At 39.1% G+C, this 23,358-nt stretch overlaps 1 protein-coding gene across 2 annotated transcripts; it reads left to right on the top strand.

Annotated features, from left to right (window-relative positions):
* Nucleotides 1-370: 370 nt before the first annotated feature.
* On the top strand, nucleotides 371-2,826 carry LOC111884146 (pentatricopeptide repeat-containing protein At5g66631). 2 transcript variants are annotated; one of them, XM_023880476.3, is made up of 2 exons: nucleotides 371-1,496; nucleotides 1,599-2,826. In XM_023880476.3, the coding sequence occupies exons 1-2, from the start codon at nucleotides 783-785 to the stop codon at nucleotides 2,742-2,744; spliced, it is 1,860 nt and encodes a 619-aa protein (XP_023736244.1). In that variant the 5' UTR covers nucleotides 371-782; the 3' UTR covers nucleotides 2,745-2,826. The 2 variants fall into 2 exon arrangements, with proteins under 2 accessions (XP_023736244.1, XP_023736238.1); XM_023880470.3 differs by having other exon boundaries at nucleotides 371-2,826.
* Nucleotides 2,827-23,358: the final 20,532 nt, after the last annotated feature.

Below are 23,358 nucleotides of genomic sequence, written 5' to 3'. Positions count from 1 at the left end.
GGATGAAGCATGAAGATCGTCAAGATGATCAGTAAGCTAAGGTGAAGAGGATATGAAGGGGGTTTCTTGGACTCTGCTTAATGAGGACAGGTTAATGACGTATTGCTGCCTAATCCATCTTAAATGAGCGCCAAACGTAAAAAGACGAATATACCCCCAACTTAATGACCCCAAACGGCTACAAATTGACGGTGTTATGAAAAAGGACCTCCAATGCAACTTTTACAAACCACAATGGCCAAATGCATAAAAAAATAGATAGGGACTAAGTTTGTTACTTTTAACAAACCACAGGGACCATTTTTGTAATTTTGTCTAAAATATAACCTGATTCTCAAGAAAAAGGAGATTTCTTTCTGTTATATTGTGCTTGGGGAAATTTGAAAATCTAGCCCTAATCCGGACACCCAAAACCCTAACAATCGGGCGGGAAACTTCGAACCAGTTTACGGGTGGGATGGGATAGATCAAATTTTGTGCAGAATCTGTGCAAACATCTACATGTTCATAGATCTCCGTGCTCTCACTGGACGTCGTTACTCATGAAGGTTAAAGTCGAAGTGCACACCAACTGTTTGATTAAAGTCCCATAAAGCTCCCTGCTTTTTGAACTTCTTCAAATGATTTTGCATCCACGCGATTGGATTTTCTTCAATTCTTTCCTGTCCTCTGATAGCAACCTGTATGATCTGTACATAAAAAGTCATCACTTTCAGCTTTTCTACAAATGTTTGGAGCTCCATTTCCGTTTTAGTTCCATGCGAGACATATAGTTTTCAAATATGCCTTTTTTCTACTATTCAATGCTTCGATTTACAATTTCCCCCATTATTACTCTCAATGCTCGCTACTTTGCTACTAAATCTTATCAGAACGCAGTCTCCCTTTACCTAGAGAGGGCAAGGCTCATAGATAAGATACGTATCATTCTCCGCTCTAATTCCCAAAACTCACTTCTGTCAATCTTGAATCATCCTTCTCTCGACACTTTTGTAGTCGCAAATGCCCTAAATTCAGCTCCATCACCACACTCTGCGCTTTCCTTAATCGAAACCCTAAAAACTATCCCTCATTTCACTCATAACCAAAACACCCTTCACGCTTTAGCCAAAATCCTTGCAAAATCCGGCCAAATTGGAAAGCTTAAAGCCCTTGTAAATGGCATAAACTCAGGGAAGTTCAGGAATGTTGCTCGTGTAAGCTTTATGGATCAAATGAAGCTGTACGCATCTGCAAATGACCTTGAATCTGTTCTTTCAGTATGGCATGAATGGAAACTCTCCCCAAAACCCCCAAATGTTGAATCATACAACATCATCATGTCACTTTGTGCACAAACAGGTAAAGATTATGAAGCTGTGAAGACTTTTAGTAGAATGATTGATGAAGGACAAGTTCCTAATTCTAGAACTTACACTGTAATCATCGAGCACCTTGTGAAATCTGGAAACTTGAATCCAGCAATGGAAATATTTACCATTTTGCCATCGATGAAGGTTAAAGTAAAACGCAGTTTAAGACAATACATGATTTTAGTGGAAGCATTCTGTGGGATCAATCAGTTTGATGTGGTGAAAACTTTGCTTGATGAAATGCAGGTTGATGGAATTTTGCCTACACAAAGGGTACTTTCGTCATTACAAAAAATGCACAATGCAGGATTTGTGGAAGAGACATTGGAGTTGATTAAAGAAATGTCACCTGATGAAAGAATTAAAAACGTTACATTATCCGATGACAATGATGATGATGATGATGATAATGATGATGATGATGATGTGGATAAAGTCAAAGTCAAAGTCAAACTAAGACCATGGTTTGACCCAAGAATTTTAGCTTCTTCTTTACGTTTTTGGAGGTCTGAAGAAGTGTCAACATTGGAAAATGCAAAATTCATTTGGACAACACGACTTGTTTCAAAGATGATTAGGAGCTTCACTTCTGCTGACTCAGCATGGGAGTTTTTCAATTGGGTTGCTAATCAAAAAGGCTTCACTCATGATGCTCACACCATATCCAAGATAATTACCAAATTAGCCCTCGAAGGGCGTGTTGATTTTATCCAACAACTCATTCCAAAACTCAAAAGTGAAAATATTCAATTATCTTGTAACACTGTGAAAACAGTTATTGATTACTATGGAATCTCACACAATGGTGAAGCAGCTCTTAAAGTCTTTCAAGACTTAAATACCCTTTGTGGGAATTTGTCAAAAAAGTCTCTTTTGTCCCTATACTCATCTCTCTTGACAACATTGGGGAAATGTAAGATGGGTTGTGAGGTTTTGGATACATTAGATGAGATGATTTTATCAGGGGTAGTTCCGGAAATTCAAACTTTTTGTAAACTAATGCATTGGTTTGGAGTTGAGGGGGATGTTAAAACGGTTCAGAGGTTGTTTTGGATGGTTAAGCAAAGTGGATTACAACCAAATAGTGATATGTTTAAGATTTTGATTTGTGTTTATTGTAAATTAAATAGAGTTGCTTTGGGTTTTAGAGCTTTTGAAGACATGAAAAGTTGTGATTTGATGTTTGATGTTTCTACAAAGAGTTTGCTTGTGAAGAGTTTATGGAAAGAAGGAAAGTTGAGGGAGGCTGCATATGTAGAAGAAGAAAGTGTAGAGATGAATGATGATTTAATGAGTGTGGATCTTCAAAGAGTTTATAGAGTTTATTATGATAGTTTTTCAATTACTAATGATAAAAAAGATCTTTGTGAAATTGAGAGTTTGAATACATGATGCCATTGAGATAGATACTTTCTCTAATTTGAAGAACATTTTATGTTTTTATATTCTTTGCTTAAGATTCTTATCTTAGTGACATGAGTAGGATATACGATGATCTCATCATTAACAAATGCTTTATATGACTTTTAGAATATAAGAAGTCAAGTTGTTTATATGTCACTATCAATTTTGTAGCAAGATGTTAAAATAATTTATTTATTTGTAGGATGATCTTATACACACATCACCAAAAGTTGGTTAGCTAGAAAACAAAACCCCACTTTTATGATTTTCCTTTCATTGTTTGTTTTGCAATATACATACCAAAGAGAAAGAGTCCATCAATTCCAAACATTAACATCATGATTCATGGTAAATTTACAACATGAATTTGATCCTATAGGACTTAGGTAATAAAGAAGTAAGAAGTATGTAGTCGTACCTCACATAAAGGATAAAAATAATTAGTACGAAGGTATATATTATTATATTGTATGAAAAGCATAATCAAATAAAATGAACTAGGGCTTATACTACTCAACTACTCTGATTTTAAGTCTCCATTGCTTTCTATGTAAGTGTTTGTCCTTAGAAACCGACAACTCCTTGAATATACAATTATACATCCTTCAACAAATTCTTTGCATCAAAGTTTAACCTTAAAACAATTAATCTTAAAAACCCTACACCATAAACATGGTATGTGACCTTTGTGCATCCATTTGAATCATCATAAGAGTAGAAACAATCTCATTCATACTTAATCTTCTCGATGGTTCACTTTCCAAACAACCAATACTCGGTTTCACCAAACGCAGTTCAAGTTCATCTTGATCTATAACAAACCCGAGGGCATGTCTAGCTTTCAAACGAGGGTCAATAATGTAATTAACCTTACATTTCACATTATTTTCATCACCCATAATCGAAACAACTTCTTCACACAACATCACTTGTCCCCCATCATCATTATCATCAATCTCATAGACTACTTTTTTCCCGTTAGTTACAAAAAACTCCAAATGCATACACATCAGTATTGGTTGTCTCAAATCCCGCCTCTAAATATTCGGGTGCAAGGTACCCCTTTGACTCAAACCGACATGTTATAGATGAATTTCCGTTTCCGCCCCTCTCTATTTACTTTGCAAGACCAAATTTCGAAATCTTTATGAATGTATGTTGGATTCACAAAATTATGAAGATATTAAAGACCTTTCGCAACATCTAAAACAATACGAATACGATTATTCCATGTTTGACTTTCTTGACAAGTCAAATCTCGAAGCCATTCGTTTAAAGAACCGTTTTCCATGAATTCATAAACAAGATAACAAGATTTATTGTGTTCACAAACTCCATAAAGACTGATAAGATTGAAATGATTAATTTTTTGTAGAAATTTCACCTCTTTATTTTGTGTGTGCTCCCGTCTGTTTTATCGTGACCTTGCTACCCTTTAAACTTCCTTTATAAACCGATGAAATTAAATTAGTTTTCGAGGGTAAATCCGTCCATAGCCTTCTCTAATTCTTCAAATTTGTAGATTTTGAGAACTTGATCAACACTAGCAATACCAAGTTGGATATCTTTAGGCAATATCCATTTTACGATTTTACCCTTATTCGTTCTTTTCCTTCTCGATACAAAATATATAACAATTACACCACAAAGAATCGCCAAGAAACCACCTGATATCGTCCCGATTATGATTCTTTTCTTTGACAACTTGTTAATCCGATTCCGAAATTGGACTAATGTTCTTGTTTGAGAACCTAAAGGTTCGGTGGAGAGAGGAACAAGAAGGGTAGTGAACGAAAAAATCAAATCTTCAACAGAAGAAAACCCGTTTTCTAAAACTAAATCTTGAAATTTCACATCAAACTGTTTACTAATTTTCTTGACTGAATCGTCCCAAGTAATCAAGTAAGTCAAGAGAAACCTGATTCCGGCCGTGGTTTGACTAAGGTCCCATTTGATAGTTGCTGACTGGAAAATGTCTGTCTGGATAAGAAATCCTGACCATGGTTGCAGAAATCGGGATTAATCATTTGGCGTTCTCCAACCGTCGAGGATTAGGGCATTAATCGGAAATTTCGGATTAATCGGGTTTGGCGGGATTAATCGGCCTTGGTGAGGTTAATCGGTCAACAAAAGTAAAAAAAATCGAAAAGAGTCAAAAAAAAGTTAAAAAAGTCAAGAAAAATGTCAAAAATTTTTAAAAAAATTCAAAAAACCAACTTTCTTTTTTTACTCCAAAATTTTCAAATTTTCAAATTTTCAAATATTATACCAAAATGTTCATATTTACGTATTTCCAAATTTCCAAATTACAATATTTTTTTTTCTAATTTTGAAGTACTTGTTTTTCGTAAGATATACATATTTAATTAATTTTAATATTTTATTAATAATCTATGGTCCCCGATTAATCCTCGCCAAGACCGATTAATCTCTTAACACCAGTCGACCGTCGAGCTACCGTCAAGCGATTTTTACAACCTTGATCCTAACTAAGTAATAATTAATGTTGTTTGACTGTACATCTGACTGAATGTGCTGAGTGATGAAAAATAACCATTTTACCCTGTTGTTATATATAGTGATGGATGAAGTTGCTGAATAATTATAAAAACATACATATTGTCATATAAAATGTAAATTATAGACAAATAAAAAATGTCATACAAAATTGAAATTAAACATAAATCATTTAATACCCAAATAAAAACATAACGAAATTTAAAATAACATAATAATTTAATGTAAAGTAGGTGAAAGTAGTTGATTTGCAATCTGATCACGCAAAACACACATATATTCAACGACTTCTGGATCCTATTCTATGCCTTGTACGTTTTCTCTATCAATTCCCCCACGGTCAGGAATAACGATACTGTCCTCCTCAAAATTTGTAAACAAGTCCTCTTCTATATTGTATTTCCTTATAAAATTATAGACCGTGACACAAGCAATGACTATGTCTCTTTGCACTGTAAAAGGATAAGGAGCCATTTGTTTTAAGATTGGGAATCTTGCCTTCAATACACCATAAGAACGCTCAACAACATTTCTAAGTTGTGCATGGGCATAATTGAACCTTTCTTCTCTAGTTAAAGGTCTGCCTCTTCGAAAATCGGCTAACCAATACCTAGTATCGCGTTATGGAGCCATAAACCCACGAGTGTTTGTATATGCGACATCACAAAGGTAATATTTATCTACAAATGAGTGTGACACATATTATATAAAGAAGATAGATAATAAAAATTATATAAAGATTACAAACCTAGTGGAGGAATGGAAATCCAAAAGTCGAATTGAATGCAACTTCTTTCAAAACTCTTGAATCATGTGCTATACCCTCCCATCCAGCCTAAAAAAAGGTGAATATCATATCAAAATCACAAATTCCTATTACATTTTGAAAACATTCACCTTTTCCTCTTCCCCTATAACGAGTTTGTTAATCAACGAGTACAATCGCATGTACAAGAGTTCCATCTAATGCACCTATTGCTTCGGAAAAAGTATTTTTAACCGTCTATGTCGTTCCGAGTTATGTCTTGTTGGTACTATAATTTCTTTTGCAAAACACATCATTGCAGTTAGGACCTTGTGAAAACATTGATGAATCGTTTGTGTGGAGTGATGAAATCTTCTCTTAACCGCGCGAAAGCGTTCGTTATGTCCTATAACATGTAAGAACATAACCATCTTCTCTTCAATGTTATTGTCCTACTAGCTTGCAACCAATTTTTTTGGGTAAAATGGTTGCATAAGAATGCAAATGCCTCTTGTGTAAGACGCATCATATCGCAACATTGTGTACGGTCTTCGTACATCAAATCTTGCGTATACGCATACCCGCTTGAATCATTATCTCTAATTCTATGAATTCCGATTAGTCTGCGCTGGTTTAACCTCAACCAATAAGACACAAGTAAAAGAAAAGCTACAACTTCACCATCAGAAACCATACTTGACCCGTTACAAACAATTAGATAACATGTTGAAGTAAAAAAAATCATGCACCAAAAGTCATATTCAATATCCAATAAAATATCATCCAAAGTAACAAAATTCATATAACATAGAATGCGAAAGTCATCAAACATCATCCAAAGTAACCAAAAAAACTAGTAAACATCATCCAAAGTAACATCCAAAAAGGTTATCAAACATAGGATCCAAAAAAACTAGTAACCAAATTTTTCTACTCGCACCCATCAAAGGTAACCATACTTCCTACCTGCACCCATCACCCACGACTCACAACTAGTATGCGAAATTCGTAACCAAACTTTTCGAACATCAGCACTTTCACCAAATAGCAAAAGAGCGGTCTTGTGTCTTTCATCTTCTTCTCCCCCATTCCATTTTGTTCAATTTCTCCGTACACGCATCAACATCCTTATCCATTTCACTTTTTTCAATTCTTTCATTTTTCCCGCTAACGACCTTGCAAGCTTGACAATCTCCTCTTCAACTTCTAATGTCATTGCATCTCTATTTTCCCACCAACTCTTTTGTTTCCACCAATTTCCGTATTTTTTGAACACCCCGAAGACTCTTCACTTGCACCTACATGTTGTGTTGAGGTTTCCATTGGAACATCATCATCAAAATCATGCTCACTAAACTCTTCTACAAGAAGAGGGAGTGTAGAAGATTGCCCCCAACGTTGAAAGCCGGTTGAGGTCGACCCTTCAAATAGTTGGGTGCAAAGATCAGGAAACAGTAGGGGTTTAGTTTTCAGTGACAACACATACTTGTTCAACTGTTTATAATTTTTATAAATATTAGTATTTTTTATAAAAATAATCATAATAGTATTTGTTATAAAAATATTGTAACATCCGGATTCCCAGGTATCCTATGTTAAGTATTTATATGGAATCTATGAGTGGGACTCGACGAGTAGGTGCTCAGACTCGCCGAGTAGGATCGCGCATCTTTTGGTCTGATTTAATGAAGGACTCGGCGAGTCCACGCTGTTTAATGAAACCCTAATTTCTCGGGTTTGGGACCTATTTAATGACCCTTATAGCCACCATTTGCGGCTACCAGACCCTTGAATGAAACCCTAATAGTGCTTGAGCGTTTGTGAGGGAGAAGAAGCCATTATTGGACCTTTGTGGGTTTGTTTTGCAAGAAGAAGTTGATTCCAGCTTAGAGGAGGCCAAGGAGGTTGCTTGTTTGTGCATTGCAAGCAAAGGACATCATCCTTGAGGTAGCATATCGATCCTTTTTCTGTTTTGTTAGAGAATCCATGGATCCAGGGTTTTCTATACCATTTATTGGGTTGATTTGTTGGGAATATGGTCCCTTATCATGTTTAGATACTGGATCTAGATCCATAGTGGCCCAGAGAACTTATTCCATCTTGCTTTATGAGGAGTTATGGAAGAAATGGACTTAGGATGTTGTTTTTGGGGCTAAATCATTAAGTAGTGTCATTTGAACGTTGCATGAGTATCAAGTTTGAACCTTTACCTGTTTATTGATCTTGGGGAGGTTAGATCTATGGATTAGAGGAACATATCTGACCTCAGAAGGTCATTTGAGTATGAGCATGGAATGAACTCGCCGAGTCCATGAGCGGACTCGACGAGTCGAGTCGGGGTTGCCCCGCGATTCGTGACAGGTGTAACTCGTCGAGTGGAAGGAAGACTCGACGAGCCATGAGAGCCTGAAAGGATTCAGAGGACCCGCTTGGACTCGCAGAGTCACCTTTGTGCACTCGACGAGTCGGGTCAAAGTTGACCGTTGAGTTTCGTTGACTTTAGGGTTCTGGTCAAGACTGATTCAAGAGAGTTCAAGGAAGGGTAGAATGGCCTTCTACCCAGTCTGTAGAGATGAGATCATGGGAGAGTATTGATCGGGAATGTTATTTCAATAATAGGAGGAGGCTAGGTCGGGACGTTGAGCACCGAGAGTTTATCCGACTTCATTGAGGTGAGTCTTCTCACTATACTTTACCTAGAGTGGTAATTAGAGTTATGTGACAGAGTATTTGTATGTTTTTGCATGATGTGATTTCTATGTGATTTATGCTATGTATGTGCTAGAGTTTTCAGAGTTAGGACCGTAAGGTCCTTAGAGTTAGGGCCAGAGGGCCCACAAAGTTATGGGACTGGAGGGTCCCACTGAGACACATTGACTAGAGGGTCAACCAGAGTTATAGCCTCGGGTGGCTGATATGTATTGTGTGTGGTATTTTGGGGAACTCACTAAGCATTTATGCTTACAGTGTTGTGTTATGTGTTTCAGGTACCAGTGAGGATCGCGGGAAGGCGCCGGCCTGATCAGTACACACACGAGGAGTTTTTATATTTTGATCTTGGGATGTGATGTTATGTTTGACTATGTGATACAATGGTGTTTTTATAACAATTATGAATGAAAATGTGTTTTATAAAATGTGAAAAATTATTTTGAAAATTTGGGTGTTATAAGTTGGTATCAGAGCCTTGGTTTGAGGGATTCGTGTACACCTTCGGGCGTAATTGAACTCAAACTGATGATTTGGGAGATTTTCAAAATAAAATTTACAAAATTTTCTCAAGAGTAACAAGTTTTTGAAAGAGCGGAGCAGAGCAGTGTGTACGATCAGCCAGCGCCCGAATGGTGATTTCCCAAAATACCCTTGCATTATGAGTTATGAGATATGTTATGATATGATAATGCATGCTAGAGTAGGCTAGGTATTCTTATTAGAACTAGAGTGGCCTGATTTGTGATGCCTTAGCCTAGGGATTTTGCTGCTAGGAGATGTTTGAGAGTGAATAGATAGCAACGAGGAGCTTATGAGAGATCTGCTAGAGAGTGGACTATGCATAGAGAGAGAATAAAGTACTTGGGATTTGGAATCCTAGGAGGAAGACTTGGGGTGAATATTGATGCGGTGTGGACGGTAGTATTGGGCCTGTACTACCGAAGGCACCGGATCAGTGCGCAGCCCAAGTAAGAATCCTTAGGGTACCAAGGATCAAGTAGGATTAGGATATCGAGTGTGTGTACACTCGAGCAAGTCTCTAATATCTTGTGTTGTATTTCAGAGAGACATCATGGTGGGGACACACCACATGCCAGGGACTAGTGAGGGGGGTTTGAGCGATGAGGAGCTTCGCCAGATGATTCATGATGAGGTGGCTGCTGCCATCCGCGCTGAGATTCCAGAGATGTTCGGGTCTATCAAGACCACCCTGATCGAGACTTTTGATGAGCGTTATGCTGCTCTTACTGATGCTGCTGTTGCTGCAGCCACTGCGGCCATTGCTGCTGCCAGACCGCAGGGGGGTGACGTGTTGCTATACCGGGAGTTCAGCAACACGAAGCCATTAGAGTTTGATGGGACTCAAGACCCGATAGCTGCGATGAGGTGGATCTCTGACATTGAGGGGTGCTTCTACACATGTTCATGTCCGGAGCATCTGAGGGTTCGGTTCGCGCTGAACTAGCTTCGCTTGGGGGCGAAGGGTTGGTGGAAGTTTGTGACAACGCACTATTCTTCTGCAGAGCTTGCTGCGGTGACCTAGGAGAGGTTCACCGCTATGTTTCATGATGAGTACGTTCCCCCGGTGGAAAGGGAGCGTTTGGCCCAGGAGTTCTTGACCCTTAAGCAGGGTATAAAGTCTGTTACTGTGATCACCAGGATGTTTCATGAGAGGGAGATATTCTGCCCTAAGCACGTGTCTTCTGAGCAGGCACGTATGAGCCGTCATTTGAGCATTTTGAGGAGAGACATTTGCGAGTTCGTGGCGAACTCGACATACCAGACATTTGCCGAGCTTCAGGAAAATCCCAGAAGAGGGAGATTGAGCTAGAGACTCAGGCCAGGGAGGAGGCGGGTCTCAGGGGAGGGATCGACGACCGGCGCAGTCCCAGCCGGCTGCCAAGCCGGCTAATCCCGCCGATTCGAGATCTGGGAACCAGAAGGGCCGCACTTGTGGCAAGTGCGGCAAGTTTCATGAGGGGGTGTGCAGAGCAGGGTCTTGCTACAAGTGTGGCAAGGAGGGGCGTATGGCCATGGATTGCCCCAAGGGGTTTGCAGTTTGTTTTCACTGCAACCAGTCTGGACACCGGAAGGCCGAGTGTCCGCAGTTGCGAGGGTCGGCTCAGGGAGCTTCTCAGGGGTCTGTCCTTGCCGTTGTTCGAGCTACAGAGAGTCGGCCGGTGAAGGTCGAGGCGCCGAAGGCTTGCAGGAGAGCCTTCCAGTTAACAACGGAGGAGGTCCACGCAACACCCGATGTTGTGGCTGGTATGTATTCTTTCTTATGTTTATTCTGAGTTTGTGGTGTTATGCTTATATTGCTATATGTGTAGGTACATTTCTTGTGTGGTCTGTGCCTGCCTTGGTGTTATTTGACTCGAGTGTGAGTCGGTCTTTCGTTTCGTTATCCTTTAGTCAGCACATCAGTATTTGTCGTGAGGCATTGAGTCGACCTTTACGAGTTTCCGTAGCTGACGAGAGAGCAGTGTATGCCACCGATGTGATTCGAAGATGTGTACTCAAGATATTCGGCGTTGAGTTTCCGATTGATTTGGTCTCGATTGTTATTGGGGATGTTTGTGTCATCGTGGGCATGGACTGGTTGAGCAGATTTGGAGCGGTTATCGACTGCGTGCGACAACTGGTAACCATACGAGACCCTAGTGGGGGAGTTCTTACGGTTTATGGCGAGGGTACCCGTTCTGGGTCGGCGTTTTGTTCAGCCGGGAGAGCGAGGCAGAGTCTACAGTAGGGCTGTAGTGGGTATGTGGCTTATGTGATGGATACAAGGATATGTGCAGAGAGACCGAGGTCGGTTGATGAGGTCCCGATAGTGTGTGAGTTCCCGTATGTTTTCCCCGAAGAGATGTCGGGTGTGCCTCCCGAGAGGCAGGTGGAGTTTCGTATTGATTTGGTTCCAGGGGCAGTTCCTATCGCCAAGGCGCCCTATCGCCTTGCACCTCCAGAGATGCAGGAGTTGTCCTCACAGCTTCAGGAGCTGCTGGGGAAGGGGTTTATACGGCCGAGTAGCTCGCCGTCGGGAGCGTTGATCCTTTTTGTCAAGAAGAAGGATGGTTCACACCGGATGTGCATTGATTACCGGGAGTTGAACAAGCTGGCGGTCAAGAACCGTTACCCCTTACCGAGGATCGATGATTTGTTCGATCAGTTGCAGGGAGCATCTTGGTTCTCCAAGATGATTTGAGGTCTGGATATCATCAGATGAGGGTGCGTGATGAGGATATCTAGAAGACAACGTTCAGGACTCGTTATGGACATTACGAGTTCGTGGTGATGCCTTTCGGGCTCACCAATGCACCTGCGGTGTTCATGGATCTCATGAATAGGGTGTGCAGGCCGATGTTGGATCGTTCGGTGATCGTGTTCATCGATGATATATTTGTTGGGTTTTAAACAAACAATCCTATGTGTGCATGCAACCCTAGATTTGGATCTATGTTTTGCTATTAGATACACAACATTATGAACACAAGAATAAAACCCTAAAGTACAATGCTATTTTCGAAAGTAATATATAAGGTTAGATTACATACCTCTTGTTGTTATATTGCAATAACAACTTAAATCTTCAAACCCTAAGTCTTGAAAGCAAGCACCACAAGTGTAGTGCCTCTAATGGCTCACAAACACCACACGCAAATGGAGAGGCTATAGAGAGAGAAGGGAGGAGGTAGAAATCGTCCAATGGGAGCTCTTAGAAGCAAGTACATGAATTCTCAAGGCCCAGGGGTCTTTATATAGGGTTTAGATTAGAGTTTCAGTCCTTATCCTTATCCAGTTGCTTGCCCATCAAGCAACCACAAGATAAGCCTTGAAAAACCCTTATCTCTTGGACCTTGGACGATTTTAAGGATATCATTATCCTTGAATTCGTCCATCCTTTAACAAGGATAATTATTGCCCTATCTTGCAACTATCTCATAATTACAATTCAGCCCCTATAGTTTAATTAATTACACTTGATCACAAAATTAATTCCTAATTAATTATTGACCAATATTAATTAAACAAATATGATTTTTCCTTTAATATATTATTCTTATAAAATATTAATAAATCATAATAACCTCTCTCTCTATTTAATTTCTCCAGTCAAGTTGCTTTGATGAAAGCAACCCAAAAGGACCATGCACAACCGGGTCAAGTACTTACCAAATATGGTTACGAGCTTAGACACTAATCCAACAATATTGGTGTATTCGAGGTCCAGAGAGCAGCATGAGGAGCATTTGAGGGAGATCCTCAGAGTTCTGAGATCGGAGAGGCTGTACGCCAAATTCTCCAAGTGTGATTTTTGGTTATGGGAGGTCCAGTTTCTAGGGCACCTCGTCAACCAGAATGGGATATTGGTCGATCCGACCAAGAATGAGGCGGTGATGAGATGGGAGGTACCGAGATCTCCTTCGGAGATCAGGAGTTTCCTGGGGTTGGCCGGATATTATCGGAGATTCATTCAGGATTTCTCCAGGATTGCGGTTCCTCTCACCAGGCTGACCTGGAAGGGCATAGCTTTCAGTTGGGGCCCGGAGTAGCAGGCCTCATTCGAGACACTTCGCCAGAGATTGTGCGAAGCCCCAGTGTTGGCCCTTCCGGAGGGAATGGAGGGCTTTGTGGTATATTGTGACGCGTCGATATCGGGTCTGGGCGCGGTGCTGATGCAGAGAGGGCATGTGATAACATACGCATCGAGGCAGCTGAAGCCTCATGAGACGAGGTATCCTACGCATGATCTGGAGTTGGGGGCTGTGGTGTTTGCCCTCAAGATCTGGCGTCACTATGTGTATGGGGTTCGGTGTACCATATACACGGACCACAAGAGCTTGAAGTATCTGAAGGGTCAGCCCAACCTGAACATGCGTCAGAGGAGATGGTTAGACGTGGTAAAGGATTATGAGTGTGAGATCCTGTACCACTCGGGCAAGGCTAACGTAGTAGCCGATGCTTTAAGTCGCAGGGCAGAGAGTGCCCCTTTGCGAGATGTTTGTACGAGGTTGACAGTGATGACACCGGTGTTGGACACCATTCGGGAGGCCCAAGTGGAGGCCATGAGACCGGAGAACCGCAAGCGAGAGCGGGTGATTGGGCAGATATCATAGTTCATTTCCAATAGCCGGGGGCTTATGACCTTCCAGGGCCGAATTTGGGTGCCATTTGAGGGTGGGGCACGTGTTATTTTGATGGAGGAGGCACACAGGTCGAGGTTTTCGATCCATCCCGGGGCCACTAAGATGTATTTGGACTTGAAAAGAGATTATTGGTGGCCCTGTATGAAGAGGGATGTGCCTTGGTTTGTAGAGAGGTGCTTGGCCTGTCGCAGGGTTAAGGCTGAGCACTAGTGTCCGCATGGCAAGTTGCAGCCGCCTGAGGTTCCCAGTGGAAGTGGGAATAGATTTCCATGGATTTTATCACCAAATTGCCGAGGATTGCGAGAGGCGTCGATGCAATTTGGGTGATCGTCGACCGGCTGACGAAGAGCGCTCATTTTCTTGCTATCAGTGAGAGCTCTTCCGCAGAGAGACTGGCAGAAGTGTATGTGAGAGAGGTGGTATCGCGGCATGGTGTATCGATCTCGATTGTGTCGGATCGAGATGTGCGTTTTACCTCTAGGTTCTGGAAGAGGTTCCATGAGGAGTTGGGTACTAGGCTGCATTTCAGTACCGCCTACCACCCGCAGACGGACGGACAGAGTGAGCGGACGATTCAGACGCTCGAGAACATGCTTCGGGCATGTGTGTTGGACTTCGGAGGAAGTTGGGACACGTATCTGCCTTTGGCTGGATTTTCTTATAACAACAACCACCATTCGAGCATTGGTATGCCTCCCTTTGAGTTATTTTATGGGAGGAGGTTTCGGACTCCCATTTGTTGGGGAGAAGTAGGGCAGCGAGTGATGGGCAGCACTAAGATAGTGTTTCAGATGACAGAGCAGATACAACAGGTTAGACAGAGATTGTTGACGGCCCAGAGTCGCCAGAAGAGTTACGCAGATAGGCGTCGATCCGAGCTCGAGTTCCAGGTTGGAGATTTTGTACTCCTAAAAGTGTCTCCTTGAAAAGGATTGATCCGATTCAGGAAAAAGGGCAAGTTGGGGCCCCGGTATATTAGACCGTTCAGGGTTATTGCGAGGGTGGGCAGGGTAGCATATCGATTACAGCTACTTGCGGAGTGATCCAGATTCATGATACCTTCCACGTGTCGCAGTTGAGGAAATGTTTAGCAGACGAGTCGGCAGTGGTACCTTTGGAGGATATTCAAGTGGATGTGAGTCTGAATTAAGCGGAAAGGCCAATCGTGATCTGGGATCGGAAGATCAAAGTTCTGAGGAACAAGGAGGTGTCACTGGTCCAGGTCCAGTGGTAACATCGGAAAGGATCCGAGCTGACCTAGGATCGGAGTTGGAGATGCGGGTGTAACATCCAGAGTTGTTTTTCGAGCAGGACTTCGAGGGTGAAGTTTGATTCTAGTGGGGGAGAATTGTAACATCCGGATTCCTAGGTATCCTATGTTAAGTATTTATATGGAATCTATGAGTGGGACTCGACGAGTAGGCGCTCAGACTCGCCGAGTAGGATCGCGCATCTTTTGGTCTGATTTAATGAAGGACTCGGCGAGTCCACGCTGTTTAATGAAACCCTAATTTCTCGGGTTTGGGACCTATTTAATGACCCTTATAGCCACCATTTGCGGCTACCAGACCCTTGAGTGAAACCCTAATAGTGCTTGAGCGTTTGTGAGGGAGAAGAAGCCATTATTGGACCTTTGTGGGTTTGTTTTGCAAGAAGAAGTTGATTCCAGCTTAGAGGAGGCCAAGGAGGTTGCTTGTTTGTGCATTGCAAGCAAAGGACATCATCCTTGAGGTAGCATATCGATCCTTTTTCTGTTTTGTTAGAGAATCCATGGATCCAGGGTTTTCTATACCATTTATTGGGTTGATTTGTTGGGAATATGGTCCCTTATCATGTTTAGATACTGGATCTAGATCCATAGTGGCCCAGAGAACTTATTCCATCTTGCTTTATGAGGAGTTATGGAAGAAATGGACTTAGGATGTTGTTTTTGGGGCTAAATCATTAAGTAGTGTCATTTGAACGTTGCATGAGTATCAAGTTTGAACCTTTACGTGTTTATTGATCTTGGGGAGGTTAGATCTATGGATTAGAGGAACATATCTGACCTTAGAAGTTCATTTGAGTATGAGCATGGAATGAACTCGCCGAGTCCATGAGCGGACTCGACGAGTCGAGTCGGGGTTGCCCCGCGATTTGTGACAGGTGTAACTCGTCGAGTGGAAGGAAGACTCGACGAGCTATGAGAGCCTGAAAAGATTCAGAGGACCCGCTTGGACTCGCTGAGTCACCTTTGTGCACTCGACGAGTCCGGTCAAAGTTGACCGTTGAGTTTCGTTGACTTTAGGGTTCTGGTCAAGACTGATTCAGGAGAGTTTAGGGAAGGGTAGAATGGCCTTCTACCCAGTCTGTAGAGATGAGATCATGGGAGAGTATTGATCGGGAATGTTATTTGAATAATAGGAGGAGGCTAGGTCGGGACGTTGAGCACGAGAGTTTCTCCGACTTCATTGAGGTGAGTCTTCTTACTATACTTTACCTAGAGTGGTAATTAGAGTTATGTGACAGAGTATTTGTATGTTTTTGCATGATGTGATTTCTATGTGATTTATGCTATGTATGTGCTAGATTTTTTAGAGTTAGGACCGTAAGGTCCTCAGAGTTAGGGCCAGAGGGCCCACAAAGTTATGGGACTGGAGGGTCCCACTGAGACACATTGACCAGAGGGTCAACCAGAGTTATAGCCTCGAGTGGCTGATATGTATTGTGTGTGGTATTTTGGGGAACTCACTAAGCATTTATGCTTACAGTGTTGTGTTATGTGTTTCAGGTACCAGTGAGGATCGCGGGAAGGCGCCGACCTGATCAGTACACACACGAGGAGTTTTTATATTTTGATCTTGGGATGTGATGTTATGGTTGACTATATGATACAGTGGTGTTTTTATAACAATTATGAATGAAAATGTGTTTTATAAAATGTGAAAAATTATTTTGAAAATTTGGGCATTACAAATATTATATTTCCCTCTTCCTTCCATTGTTCATTCGTCAGATTAAATATTTTTTTTTATAGGATCATATATATTGCCGGTTTTGTTTTTCAGTTTCACCCAAGCAACATACTTTGATTTGAAGTAGTCAAAGCGGTTTCTCATTTGCTTCTGATCAACCTCTTTACCATGCTTGTTGATCAATTTTTCACGTATTGTCTTCCATGAACTTGCCTTAAGCCCAGAACCCTCACGACCATTAATGGTTAGTTCGTGGATACATGCATGAAGAAAGGTTTTATCCTCACACTCATTCCAAGCCAACATCCTAAAATATAAATAACAATTTTCTACCGAAATCAACATCATGCTAAATAAAAATAGCACAACTATACAAAAAAAAAAGAATTTCATGACAGTTGTATTCTGATTTCATAGCATAAAACAATTTTCTACCAATAAAATCAATTTCAGATTTCATAGCTTATACACACAATTTTTTTTTTCTGATTTCATAACAATAGCTTATCTAAATAGAAGATTTCAAATTTTGTAGATTATACACAAAGAAAAATTATGATTTCATATCATAACCAAATTCAGATTTCATAAAATTAGAGCAATACACAAAAAAAAAATCTGATTTTATCACATTAGCACATCTAAACACAAGATTTTAGATTTTAAAGCTTATTGGTCACGAGAAGAAGTAGAAATTAGAGGGTAGGATTCAAATTTCATAAGAATAGCACATCTAATCATAGCTTATACATATTTCATAACAATACAACATGACATGAATTATAGAGAGTTGTAATTAACAAACACAATGATAATCATAATCTAATCAAGTATACTTAATTCAATCATAAAAGTGTACAACCAAAAAAGGAATCATATATCAACATCCATCATGTGCAAGTCCATTTATCTTTGTATGGAATTATATACTTATAAGACCAGAAGACATATTAGAGCAATCCAGTGTCCTATTAAGCACAAATAATGTCATATGAACTTTTTTAAGCTCTCAAATCAGCTTATTTGCAATAAAAAACATGACTTGCTAAGAGCTATTTCGTATGATCTTGTCCAACATATTATACAACCAAAAAACATGACACTTCCTCATAGCTTATACATATTTCATAACAATACAACAAAAAAGGATACAAATTTCATAACAATAGAGCAAAAATAATTCTGATTTTAGAGATTATAAACAAAGAACTTATGATTTTAAAGGTTATGTAGCGATTGGGAGGATGAAAATCTTACCTGCCAGAGAAGATGAAGATTTGACTAAAGGAAGGAGGAGGAGATCCGAAGCGAGATGCAACGATTGGGAGGGAGTGATGGAGGCGATAGAGGAGGCATTTGTCTCTTTTAGGTCACAAGAAGATTATTGAGGGCAGGAGTGTCTTTTGGGCGAGTCCGCGACTTCTTCACATCTGACCAAGACATACATTTGGGTCAGACAATCTGACCGAGACAACTCTTATCAAACACAAATGTCTGACCGAATAAGTTGAAACATCTGACACAAACCGAGTCAGATGGGTATCAAACAGGCCCTAACTGTATGACACACACATCTAAGTGGGACATGAAGCTTGCCACCAACTTGTAATTTATTTTCATTATAACTGATGGTGACGATGTGACGACGTTGGAGATTGAAGGTTATATCGGAATATGAATTGTGAATGGTTTTTTTTTTTGGGATTGAGTGGTATAAGTTCACGGGAATAAAAATTTTGAATAAAAATTTGTAGAGGGAACATCCAATTTATTGATGTGTTTTTTTTATTAATAGGTGCAGAGATAAAGCACAAATTTTGATGAGGGGTGATCATGAAGAAGTTTTATAAATTGGTGGTTCGAGAAATGTTAGCAATAGCGGCAACACCTTTAGCGGCGACCACAAGCAACAGCGGCGACATGTAATTGGTGTGTTACATGTCGCCGCTATCGCTTAGCGTCGCCGCTATTGCTGACACCGTGGCGATCCGCGTGAAATAATCCCTGTCCGTTCGATCATTATTCAATCCTACGGTTGTAAACTCCTAAAACGCGCGCTTTCTTTTCCCTCCAGGGGTGTCGCCGCTAAAACCAATATGTCGCCGCGAAAACCTTCCTGTCGCCGCTATTGAGTTGCGACAGATAACCCCCCAGTCGAACCTTCTTTCATTCTATTGCTGTATCTCATAAACCGGCTACGCCTTCACCATCTGCACCTTACGATTCCGACCACCGAGAGCCAGTTTACCGGTGACCGGCCTTGTTTACCGGCGACCCACCTTCATTACCGGTGACCCACCTTTATTGAGGGCAATTCCATCCACAGCAACATTTAAGTGAAATTGAGCAACCTAAGGTCGAATTTCTTTCCCTAATTTCTGTTCTTCTTGTGTTTTGATGTTAGTTTTATCATTCAAACATGATTGTATCTTTGATTTCTATGTTTTCTAAGATTTTTTTTGTTAGTGATTTTTAATGTCGACCAAGTCTTTTTTTGGCTGTAAATTGATATTTTTTGAGTGATTATGTATGTTTTATCATATTTTATGCAGCCTATTGTATAATTGATTTGTGTTTATGCTCATTGTGGTGTATTGGCATGAAAATGGAATTACACATGGTTTGTGTGATTTTGTATTTAGGTGTATATTTTTTAATGAAATTGGTATTGGATGTCTAAAATGGTAGGATTGTATGAAATTAAAGGTATTGCTTAATTATTTGAAAATGGAATTTGAATTTGATGTATTGTATGAAATTGGATGTATTGTTTAATTGTATGAAATTAATTGGAATATGAAAGTTGTATTGTATGTCTAAAATAAAGTGAAAAAATGGAATTGAATCTATTGTATATATGTATGATTATGTGATATTTAGGTTTAATAGTTTGGTATACATATGATTTTCTATTTAGAAGTATATTTTGGTATAATGAATTTGTGCATGGAAAAAATTGAACAAAAAAGTAGGATGCAATAATGGAAAAAAAAGTATGATGTTATATTGTGTATTTATTTGTATGCAATTTGGAAACTACAATGTTATAATAGAAACTGTATTGTTTTTGTATATGTAATATGTGTAAATTCTATTCATATTGTAATTCTGTAGGCTATATATGGGGTTTAGTTGGGCGATACTCTTCTACGTGATGGCGGATGTTATGGGCTTAGGACATGGAGGTGATGGAGCCGGGGATCCACCACCTCCCGGAGGCTTTGGTCGTGGTCAACACGAACAGGATGGTAAGTCTTATTATGATATATTTGTTAGATATTTTTATCCATTTATTATAAGCTATCGTGACTAATATTTTTAATTATATTTTCAGCCGAGCTCCCTAAGAAAAGAAGAGGCCTAGCAAAAAACATTCAACTATCAAAGATAATACGGGCAAACAAGGGAAAGCCTGTAGATTTGGATTTCGATAGGGAGATGACATATTCCCCTATCGGGAACCATGGTAATTGGTTTACCCGTGAGATTGGGAAGTATATATGGATGAACATCCCCTTGAACGTATCTGGTTGGGACAATGTTTCCCCGCTTTAAGGAATGCCACAGTGGTTCATTTAAAGGTAACTTGGACAATATTTTAAATTTAGTTCTAATTGGTATTTAACTAACTAACTTTTTTGTATTTGTAGAATAAGTTTGATTTAGATAAGGTTAACTTGGATCCTGAGCGTGCTCAGTTGTTGCAGAGCATTGATGCGACTTTGCAAAGAATTTATAGAGGTCGGAAAAATAAAGCGCATACTTATTTTGAGAATGTCGGGGGGCATACAGATATCCCAAGGGCACTAGCCAACCCCCACGATGGTATGTCACGTGAAAATTGGGCGCAAGTAGTCGAGCATTTTCAAACTCCTAAATTTCTAAAGCGTTCGGCGTCAAACAAAGGAGTCCGTGCACAACAACAAGTTGTAAACAGAGGGGGATCGTGCTCGTATAGCAATGCATGTTTCAAAGAAGTAAGATATGATATATTTAACTGTTTATTTAAATTATAATTAATCTAATTTTTAATGTAAAATAGGACATCGCTCTAATCGAAGCATTTCGTAAGGCCAATACTGATCGCCAAGGGGTGTTTAATAGTCCTACAGCCGAGCAACAATACATAAGTGGTTAATTTGTATTTTCATATAAGTGCTTATATCGTCAAGAGGTAGTTAGTAATCTAATTTTTATTATATTTTTTATTTTTTTGAAAATACAGAATGCTTTACTCTTTGAGATCAGTCAACAAACTCAAGCTTCTTCTGAAGCCAGCGGTCTAACATCGAAGGATACACAAAATTGTTTTGAAAAAATATTGGGTGTTCCACGTGGCCATATCATAGGCATCGGGCGTAAACCTTCTACAGTTGTGTCGATGTACGATCAGGAACAACCACTAACACAGCCACCACCACAATCACAGGTGACAAGACTATTTAATTTTGGTAATTGTTTAAAATGTTGGTAATTGTTGGTTTAGTAATAGTTTCAAAAATTGGTAATTGTTAGTTTGATAATAGTTTATATATTGGTAATTGTTAGTTTTGTTATAGTTTGATATATTGGTATTTTATAGCTTGGTAATTGTTAGTTTGGTTATAGTTTGATATATGGAGTGTATATTTTGTATATAGAATGTTATAATGCAAGTTTAACTTATAAGACTGTTGTTTTATTTGTAGTTGGAAATGCTTCAAACAATGTTAAAAGATCCGGCATGTAGTGCTGCACTTGAAGATTGGTTTCGTTCGTTGCCACAACGAAATGAAATTGGAGGAAACGAGGAGAGCGATGATGACGAGTAGATAGTTGTAGGATTTTTTTATGTTTTATCTGTGCAAGTATTTTAGACTACTATTTTCGTTATTTTGTTATATGTTAAATCAGACAAGTATTTTAAACGGATACTGTATTAATATTTTGGAATTGAATGTAGGATTAGATTAATTAATATCATACCAGTTTTTTTTTTTTCAATTTTAATATGAAATATATATATATATATATATATATATATATATATATATATATATATATATATATATATATATATATATATATATATAGGGTTAGGTTATTTTGTTTTCACTATCTATTGTGTGCATGTATGACTGATTCTGAACTAATCATTTTAGTTATTTTAAGAAAGTAATTAATGCATATTACATGTTGAAGATATAATGAATATTCATTATATCTTCAACATGTAATATGCATTAATTACTTTCTTAAAATAACTAAAATGATTGGTCCAGAATCAGTTATACATGCACACAATAGATAGTGAAAACATTTGAACCTAACTCTTTCTCTCTCTCTCTCTCTCTCTCTCTCTCTCTCTCTCTCTCTCTATATATATATATATATATATATATATATATATATATATATATATATATATATATATATATATATATATATATATATAAGAAAAACACCAATACCAGCGACGCCTTTAGTGACGACAGTCGGTTATTACCGGCGACAGGTTTTTAGCGGCGACATGAGCTTATTAGCGGCGACACGTCTTTAGCGACGATAAACAAGTATTAGCGGCGACAACTCGATCAATAGCGACGAAACATTAGCGTCGATGTTTTAGCGACGACACGTCGCCGCTAATGCTATTAGCGGCGACAAGCCCCACTTTTAGCGACGTCATTTGTCGCCAGTAATACCCTAGTTTCTTGTGTTCATATTAGTCGTGTAATTGAAAATAATGATGGATTAAGAAGTTATTGATGCGGGTTTTTTTATTACTAATTGGTGCGATTTGCTTTTTTTATGCGGTTTTCTTATTAATTGGTGCGGTTTATTTATGGGTGTGTTTTACAAAAAAATTGCACCAAATAAACATGTTTAATGGTACGGTTTTGGTCTACCGCATTAATAAATGCGTTTGTGATTCTTTTTAATGCGATTATATGAAAACGTCACCAATAAATATATTAAATGATTCAGTTTCTTTGTTTGATGATGCAAATCTTATTTAATGATGTGATTTTGAACATCAACCACACCAAAAAAAAAAAAAAAAATTAGGCATCGCACCATTAAATCAGTTTTGTACTAGTGATACTTAGCAGGTGTTATTTGATCGGTTCAAAAAAAAAAATTAAAATAAATAAATGTTGAACAAAGACAGTCACGCGAAGATTTCATCATGAACCTTTATAATCATCGTTTTAAAAAAAGGTTAAATGATGATTTTTTTTAATATATATCACTCAAATATCCAAACCCATAAAAGACACGATCGTAGGTAAAAGTTATATGCAGTATGATATGTTAACTAAATATTAAGAATAATTAATTTGCAACCAAAAACCCTAGACACGAACAGAAAGCTTTTAAACGCCAAATTAACCATATATATACATCGATCAATTAATTAAGATTAATCAGACTTTATCGTCCTTATTGTCCACGACAACAAAGAAACAAACGTTGAAATCTTTTCATGCAAGTAATTCTTCTTCTTCTTCATGATCATGGATTTCACATCGTCTCTAGGTTTAGTTAAA

Source organism: Lactuca sativa, chromosome 4 (assembly GCF_002870075.4).
Source record: "Lactuca sativa cultivar Salinas chromosome 4, Lsat_Salinas_v11, whole genome shotgun sequence".
NCBI lineage: Eukaryota > Viridiplantae > Streptophyta > Magnoliopsida > Asterales > Asteraceae > Lactuca > Lactuca sativa.
The sequence above is the reverse complement of the archived record's forward strand: the minus strand, read 5'-3'. Positions and strand labels throughout refer to the sequence as shown.